Here is a 9,225-nt window from a genome sequence, read left to right as displayed (position 1 = left end):
ACTACAAACCAATCTCAGGATTGAATACAGAATAGGAAAAGCATGACAAATAATAGAAGAGCAAAAATACATCATTTGTTTAGAAGACTAGGTCAGCCAGGCCTTTTCTAGATTGTGGTGAGGGTGGATTTCAAAATATAAATATTAAACAATATATAATATAAGCATAAGTTACCCTAGATAGGATTTTCAGTTTTTTCCTAAGCAATTTGAATTATGAAACCCATACACAATATTTAATTAAAGAATAGGATATATCCCCAGGTGAAAACATATTAATTCAAGAAAAGTAAAATAAAAATAGTTAAAGGAACAACTTTAACAACTTAAATATTTTTATTTATTCAAAATTTAAAATAATTACATATATTTTATAAATGTACACACAGCAAGTGATAATTAAGTCAATTTTGTTAAGTACAAACAATTTTAAATCATTGAAAAGTATAATAATTTGACTAGATTACGTAATAAGTCAATATCTTAGTGCTTTGATACTATTAATTTGTTGTATCTAGAACATTTTGATTTTCTTTCAAGAATACAAATAAAAAAAATTATTTTAATATCTGATAAATAATCTGTGGTTATAATCCTTTTTTACATTATAGTATATAAAATTGTTATAATTAAGTACTAATTTCATAAAAAAGTAATTAAAATGTTACTTTAAATTTCATAGTAAATACTATCAACTTATAACTTGAAATTTTGTGCTCTACTTTTAAAAAATTCAGTCTTCAGATTTTACAGTCATTAAAGACTGAATTGTATTGACCAAGTGTGTGAAGTCTGGACGATCAGATGCCACATATGACCAACATGGATACATGAGTTTGTTATAAATATCCATTGTGCAGGGGGGGTATGATGGACATTGAAGTCTATGGCCTTCTTCCAGAACACAGATCATTTTTTCAACATCTAATCGTTCTTCTAACTTTGATACAATATTTGGTTCTTTTCCCAATGTGAATATCTCAAAGAGTAAAACACCAAAAGCCCAAATATCAGTTTTAGTTGAAAATTTCCCATAGAGTATAGCTTCTGGAGCATGCCTAAAATTGGTAAATCATTTCTGATTAACTGTTAAAAGATGAATCAATAACACATACCATTTAAGAGGTAAATCTCTCATAGTTTGTAAATAATAATATTTCTCATCTGGTAAAAATTGTGCCAATCCAAAGTCAGAAATTTTTACAGTTGTTGGACTAGCAACAAGTATATTTCTAGTAGCTAAATCACGATGAACTATGTTAAGTTTTCCCAAATATTCCATTCCCTAGAAATTTTATTTAATATTTTTAGAATTTAAATATTATGAGGTTTCTTTAAACATTGAAACAGAATATAAAATTAAAATTAGTTTATTGTAATAAAAATAATTTATTTTGATTTAAAAACTAATTTGACAAGTTTATTATTAAAATAAAAAATAAAGTTTTATACTTGAGCAACATCAAGGGAATATTTTAGTAGTTGATTGGTATTATTGAGTAAATCATCTTTGTGTAATCGTAAATAATTGTTTAAAGATCCAAACTCAACATATTCCATAATAAGCATTAAATTAGGTTCTTCTAATACTCCTTCAATTCTGACTATATTTTTGTGATCAAGTTGCTAAAAATGTTGATAAAATAATTTTAAATTAAATTAAGTACATTATGAAGGAAGTCTGAAGTATTAGGAAAACACACAAATAACAATAATAAATAAAAATATATCATAATAAAATAAATACCATCTCAGCTTTGTATCAAAGTTATAATACCGATGAAGTTTATTATTATGATTAATTAAAGTAATTATACTTCAAATATAACTGACTGCATATACAATTTAAGAATTTTTACAAGGGCATTTTTTAAATTTTTATGTTAGTAAAAAAAAAATGTTCATAATAGAGACTCAAATGAAATATATGATATAGGAAGTAGAGCGCACTATTTTTTATAATAAAAGTTGAACAATTTATAAGTATATTCATTTGGAATTTTTTTAATTAAACAAAGTTAAACAAGAGATTAAAAAAGGTATAACTATAAAAAGCTTACTACATGCATAAAAAATATAGTTAAATATTTTATATGATCTCTTACCTGAATAATTGTTATTTCTCTTTGAAAATCTTCAATTTGGAAAGACCTTTTCATATGTTTCACAGCAACTTTTCTTTTTAAATTATTATTGTATTCTAACAAACCTTCTAGAACAACACCATAAAAACCCTAAAAAATTACATGATTATCTGAATAAAATTTATTTATTTATTACTAATAAATTACAATCTACCAAAAATCACACACACACAAAAAAAAATTATCAATTATTCATACTATTTATTAAAATTTCACCTGTACATAGGATAGTAAAAAAATTAAGTATAAGAGTTTGTTAAAGTAAAAAGGTTGAAAAACATTGTATTATTAAACAATCATTACAGTTAATTTACCTGTCCTATAACTTGATGTAAACTTAGTGTATTATTTTTAAATTTGTATGTTTTTTCTCGACAATTAAGAGCATTTTGCATATTACATTTTATTTCTTCTTGAGAGGTAAGCTAAATTACAAAATCAAACTTTGTTATTGTATAAATTATCTTAATTATCTGTCATTAAAACTAAATAATTTTACCTGATTCATAAACTGATTGAAGCTGGTGCTAGCACCAAGAATAGGGTTTTCATTTTGATAGCTCTTAGTGTCATCCTAAAAAGAATATTAAAAATGAAGTATAATGCATTTGTGTTATGTAATAAACATTTCTTTTATTTACAGGATTTGAATTGAAATCTATAAAATCTGATTTGGTTTCACTTCCAGAAAAAGAGCTTGATACAGTGTCCATATAAGTTTCATCTTAGAAAAAAGAAAAATAAATTATTAAAAACAATAATCAAATACCCACATTTTTTTATTAACCAATCAATAAAATACAAATTAGTTTTATTTTATAGGCTACCACCTATTTTGCTTAATTATTAAAATATACTATTAGAATACAGTGTTTTTACTTAATATTATTATAAAATTAAAAATTATAAAATATTTCTTTAATAATAAACATTGTTATAAAAATAAAAACCTTTTTTAAATAATATTCTGCAAAATTATTACCAGATATTTGGTTTAATAATTAAATATACATGTCTAATGGTTTAGATTATTGAATAATTATATTTAAATCTGCAATTTTTTAGGTTTTCACTTTTATACTCACTTTTATGTCAAATGGATTACTTTTAACTGTCAAATCTCAAAAATATTTACTAGTTTTTAAGTCTAACTAAAAGTATGTCTATTTTATTATTAGCCTACTTTTTTTTAAAGTAATCTATTATTATTATCTACTATATTATTAATGTTGAAATTAAAATTAAAATTTGGCGTAATCATTTTTTTTACTGTTAAGGTTGCTATGTGAATCATCGTTGTATCATATTTAATGTCTTATATTATGTTTGTTGTCTATTTTATTTTTACTGAATTAAATTGTTAGAATACTTTTGCTTAAACAGTAGTTAAATATTATTTTTAACTTCTTCATTTCAACAATTAAATTTCTAATTTAGAATGGTCTAAATTAACATAATACAAAAAATAAAATAAATAAATAAATAAATGAGTAAAAATAAACATAATCAGTTATAACGTATTTTATGACTGGAACATGTTTTTTACTGTATGTAGTGGTTTTTTAAGTATTTATTAAAAAAAACAATATTAACATTATTATTTTTTAATCTATTGTAAAATTTCTTATATGTGAGTTTTACTTTTATAATTCCAATTAAAAAAAAAAAAAAAAAGTTATGAGACATAGATCAGTTATTTCTATTAAAATTCATCACCTCAACTTAAGAGGTCTGAGGTATAGGTTAACGTTAATGGATCAGTTCTAAATTTAATACAGCTCATTTTGATGAGCATTAAAATAAAAATAAGGAGCAGTGTAAAAAAAAATTCAAAATTTAAGGGCTACCCTACTGTATATATATATATAGCTTACTAGTATAATCAGATGTACAATAGATTGTTGCATCAGAGCATGTCACATCATCTTGAAATATTTCTTCTTTTTTGATTGGTGTATATTCATGTTGAGGACTAGAATAAACTAGTGAGTAGAAAATACATGTTAAATGTAGAATTCAAACACAAAGTGTAGCTTTAATCAATTTCATTACTTTGTAACCAAATTTGCCTTAAATCTCTTAGTGTAGCCTGTGGTTTTTTACGAATAAAAGGATCACTATCCCAGCATTCACACATTATGTGATATAAGTCATCAGAACAACAATCAGGTTTTGGCATTCTAATATTTTTTTCAAATTTCTGAAAAAGTTTAAAAAAAAATCAAAAAGTCAGAGTAGATTTTAAAAAAATATTAAATAAAATAATTTAAAACATTATTTTTACTATTATGGATAACAAACAAAAATAACTCACTACTAATACTATTTTAATGTTTTTGTTTTATTAAAAAAAAAAAAAAATGTTGAGTTTGTGAAGAAGTAATGATTGTTAAAATATAATATCTAAATTAAAATTTTTTTTTACTTTTTTAAAAAATTCAACATTTTGCACTTCTGGTAATACAACACCATAATTGAACAACTCCCATAAAGTTGAGCTCAATGCCCATATATCAGCTTGAGGTGATTTTCTAGCAAGTTCGACTGAGTTATAAAACTCAACAGGTATCCAATACAAACTATTGTAAAAATATTGGAAATGAATATTATATTATAGATTTTAGGACCAATGAATATTTAAGCTAAATCAGATATATAAGCTCTATAGAAGTAAAAAAAAAAAAATAAGTATTGCTAATTTATGGAATAATTTTCTGCAATAAGTATAATTAAAATATGAAATAATGAGTAAATTATTATGTTATACAAAACATGATTTAAATTTTTTTTAGTAAACGGAGGGTTAGGTATGCTTCCAAAGTAAAAAGTATTTCTAAGATGATCTTTTTTTATTGCTCATCAATGTAGGTGGATGATAAATTTTTACTCTTCTGCTAAGAAATCAGATGCCTAGTTATATAAAAATATTTTAAGGAAGGAGAAAATTAAATCAAATTTTCTTCAGTGCTGGGACTATACTTAGTGAGATTCTAGGCAAATTATAAACGCAAGACCCCAAAACCAAAAGAAAGTTTAGCGCCTCAGGTATATGCCTTATTAGTAGGTCTATCCTGAAAGGGGTGTGAGAGGTTACACCCTTTCATTAATTATATTTAACAGTTTTAACTTGAAAAAAAAAACTTAAAAAAGGTCATACAATTATTACAAAACTATTCATTAAGCAAAAATAGTTTCTTCACCTAGTCAAAGTCTTTTCTTTGGGACAGCATGACCTATAGGACAGTTATAATCCCAATCTTGAGTATCCCAAAATAATTAATCACCCTATAAAATTAAATTATAAAAAATAATAATTAATAAATCGGCTTATCCTGAATGGGGTCCTCTTCAGAAGAAGGAAAAATCATGAATACATCAATAAAGGATCTAAAGAATTTAATTAAAAAAACATACTTTTTTTAATTAAAAGTGAAAAGTCTTAAAGACATGAACATATTATAAAAATTTATAAAACTTAACATATCATTCATTGGATGATTGTTGCAAAAAAAGGCCTCCTTTATTTTGCAAAGGTGTGCTAAAGCACATCTAGCACACTCTGAACACACCTCTATAATGTCGACTCAAACTAATACATTTGAAGGATATAAAATGTTTTTTGTCATGAGATTAATATTTTGTCAAAAATTAATTGTAATGTTTTAACAATATATCTGATACCAAATGCATTTATTGGTTACAAAAACAAACTTGGTAATCTTATTTTTTTAATTAAGTAAGAATAAATAAACTGGTTATTTTATAAGGTAATATTGATAGTAAGGTGCAGGCTACATATATTAAATAATCAAGGGTGCCAATGTTATAAATAAAGTAATAATTTTAGGCCTCCTAACAATATACAGACTTAATTTTTAAAGTCTATGATCTTAAACAAGTGAAAATAATTAATTATTTTACTATATTAGTATAATAAACTTACTCATAACTAGTGTAACATTTATGTATACCAGGGTCTGTAAGTTTAACAATCAAAGCATTTCTTGAATGTTCAGCTACTACAAATTTATGACAACGAATTTTGCCATGAATTAAAGAAGCTATTTCCTAATAAGCAAATAAATAGTATAATTTTAAGTAATTCTATTATAAAAATGAAATTATACCATATCCCAAAGAGCTGTAGCCATGTAAGTTGCTGCTTCAACTAGATTACTGAATGATATTTTTTCTTTATTTGTTCTCAAATAAGCATCGAGAGGTCCTAATGGAAAATACTCGCTCACTAGTGCAGTTGGAGTGTCAACACAGAGGCCAAATAAACGTACTATAGCACTTGAAGACACAGAACTCCAACGTTTCGATAAGCTCAACAAATTCTTTATTGCAATTTAAAAACATAAAACAAATAACTAGTGTAATTAATATAAGATGTTTATAATTTAGCATGACCACCAAGATTATCTACAAATATAGAAGAAAAATTTTTTAACAATATACAGTGTTATTTACCATTAGGTGCATACTAATATTAACATCATCTTGAAATAATTTAACAACAACAGTTGATTCATTCCTTTTTGATTTTGTCCAAGTTGCTAAACGTACTTTCATTAATGAGTTAATTTTCTTTTTAGATGTACAAATTGCTTAAGTAAAAATAAAAAAATGAATTTTAATTTGTGAATTCAAAATTAAAACATACTATTCAAGAGTTTTATTGAATCACTGTTTATCAAGTGGGGACCAAAGATTTTTTCTTCTTCATCCTCAGGATCTAATTGCTTAATACTTAAATTTTGACATAGTAATAATTCATTCATAGCTGAAATAAATCAATAATGAAAAATATAATAATAATTTAAGATTAATGTAGTTTTTTCTATATTTTATTATATTTCAGAGTTTGTAATTTTTACATGAATTAAAAAACTGAAAATAGAAATATTTTTTAAACTCAAAAAATGTTTTATTTTTTATTTATCACTGTTATGTTAATGAAATAAGATAATAACTTTAAATTTCATACATACCATTATCTGAAGGAAAAATACACTCCATCAAATTTAAAGAAATTTTGTTGTTAGTAATCAATTTCCATATAGTTGGATATTCAATGTCATTTTCTCCTGATAGTTTAAAAATACCTCCTTTATTTTCAATCACATAAGTCATAGGTTTTCCACTATAATATATAAATATATATCATTACTAAATTAAAAACCAGTTTATAATATCTGAATATATTAAGATGTCAACAAAAAAGGTTTTTTTTGAAAATTTAATTTAAAGATAAACACATATTAAGACAATATAAACAATTTAACCTACAAATTTTATATTGTATATAAAAAACTTTAACACTTTTGTAACAGTAAATTCTTAGCTGGTGGTAAATATGCCTCGAGGAACGTTTCCATTGTACTGGGCTATATAAGTTTTTCTCTTTTCACTGGCACAGGGAATTGCTTTTAGTTAAAGCAATGTTAAATATAATTAAAAATTTTAAAGTTCAATATACACATGATAAACAATATAGTACAATACATATCTATACAAATTTAAATAATCATACCTTTAAATAGATAATTCCCAAAATTAAATGTTTTATTAACAACTATTACTATTTCTGATTAATGAAAAGCCATAAATAATAACTGTTTCCTACTAGTATGAGATGACAAAAGACCTCATTTTGTACTGTATTTAGTTAAAACTTTAAAAAGCTATAATTTATTAACCTTTTACTATTACTTAAAAAGTTATATGTATTCTTAATTTACACTAAAAAATAATTTAAAGAAAGGTAGCCAGTAAAGTAGACTTATAACTTCAATTGGAGCTAGAAACAGAAATTAATTCAGTTTTTTTTAAATTCTTTATAATATCTAGTAAATTAGTTAATCTATATCAAATTTTTTTCAAGAATTTGTAATGTTAATGATTGTAGAAATCGAAAGTAAATATAATTTTATTTGCTGATGATGCTAAGATTTTCTCAAAAATTAGATCTCTAGACGATACATTAAAATTACAATCGAACTTAGATAATTTTGCAAATTGGAGCCATCACAATCGCCTACCTTTAAATATAAGTAATGTTATTACTTTTTCTAGAATAGATAATGAAATCAAGTGTAATTATAAAATAGATAACTGCATTATAACGCGTGTCAATTCTGTTAGAGACCTAGGAATTGTTATTGAAAGTAAAATGTCTTTTTCAATACATATTAATACCATTATTAAAAAAGCCTTTAAAATGTTATTGTTTTTAAATAGAAATACGAATAATCTTAAAAACTTTAATACATTCAAAATATTATTCTTTTCTCTAGTTAGACCTCACCTTGAGTTTGGTTCTATAGTCTGGTCTCCAAGTTATTCGTCATATAAAACGGAAATTGAAAATGTTCAGTATAAATTTTAAAAATTTTTGTGTTATAAATTGAATAAACCTATAATAACCAATTTGCATAACTCGGTTTTTGGATTTACTAGTTGTGAACAAAGAAGAAATGTAGCGGATATTATGTTCATATTTGAGCTTAAATGCATTTTACCACCCCATCGAGATTTTTCACATTTTTTTTTTTTAAATCAATTTAGTTTTTCATACTGACTAAGAATATATAAAAATTTTTTGTTGGCGAAGTCTAGTTTAAAAGTTATGAGCTTTCAAAGATTTCAATAATCATATACAAATTTTGTTATATACTGCTGTTTTTTTTTGATAATTTTCATTAATTAACTATAAAAAGTATTCTCGATGATGTAGTTACCGAGGAATAGTAAATTTAAGAGTATTTATGAGTACATTAAACGTGTTAAGGTAGTGTTGAAGTAAATAAATTTAATTTTTTTTGATCTATTTTTTCAATATTATATCACCATTTTAACATCAAGGTTTTATACTTGTTGGGTCACTGAGAATTTCAGTAGAATGGGTTTAAATAGGTTGGGTTTGGGCTTGACTTCTATCCTCTGGGGGTTTGGGGGCGTGAGCCCCCATCCCATGAGAGTCCCGAAGGGGCTCGAATCGGTCACCGGAGCCGGCAGGCGTAGGTGACCACAACTTATATTTAAATGGGTTTGTATAACTCAACATTATAACATTAAG

General features: G+C 24.4%; 1 protein-coding gene across 1 annotated transcript in view; it reads right to left on the bottom strand.

Annotated features, from left to right (window-relative positions):
- Window positions 1-402: 402 nt before the first annotated feature.
- The window catches only part of LOC126900421 (tyrosine-protein kinase hopscotch), an 11,382-nt gene continuing 2,559 nt past the window's right edge, over window positions 403-9,225 (bottom strand). The window contains exons 4-18 of the mRNA XM_050676123.1: window positions 7,139-7,290; window positions 6,811-6,930; window positions 6,618-6,754; window positions 6,272-6,484; window positions 6,088-6,212; window positions 4,570-4,723; window positions 4,197-4,344; window positions 4,019-4,126; window positions 2,786-2,868; window positions 2,644-2,718; window positions 2,459-2,569; window positions 2,106-2,234; window positions 1,453-1,626; window positions 1,116-1,285; window positions 403-1,058 (exon numbers count right to left, since the gene is read on the bottom strand). Of these exons, the coding sequence (XP_050532080.1) occupies window positions 734-1,058; window positions 1,116-1,285; window positions 1,453-1,626; window positions 2,106-2,234; window positions 2,459-2,569; window positions 2,644-2,718; window positions 2,786-2,868; window positions 4,019-4,126; window positions 4,197-4,344; window positions 4,570-4,723; window positions 6,088-6,212; window positions 6,272-6,484; window positions 6,618-6,754; window positions 6,811-6,930; window positions 7,139-7,290 (2,224 nt within the window). The 3' untranslated portion in view covers window positions 403-733. The remainder of the gene's footprint in view (window positions 1,059-1,115; window positions 1,286-1,452; window positions 1,627-2,105; window positions 2,235-2,458; window positions 2,570-2,643; window positions 2,719-2,785; window positions 2,869-4,018; window positions 4,127-4,196; window positions 4,345-4,569; window positions 4,724-6,087; window positions 6,213-6,271; window positions 6,485-6,617; window positions 6,755-6,810; window positions 6,931-7,138; window positions 7,291-9,225) is intronic.

Source organism: Daktulosphaira vitifoliae, unplaced genomic scaffold (assembly GCF_025091365.1).
Source record: "Daktulosphaira vitifoliae isolate Bord-2020 unplaced genomic scaffold, ASM2509136v1 Scaffold_3, whole genome shotgun sequence".
NCBI lineage: Eukaryota > Metazoa > Arthropoda > Insecta > Hemiptera > Phylloxeridae > Daktulosphaira > Daktulosphaira vitifoliae.
Note: the sequence above shows the minus strand (reverse complement) of the source record. Positions and strands in the feature narration are given on the sequence as shown.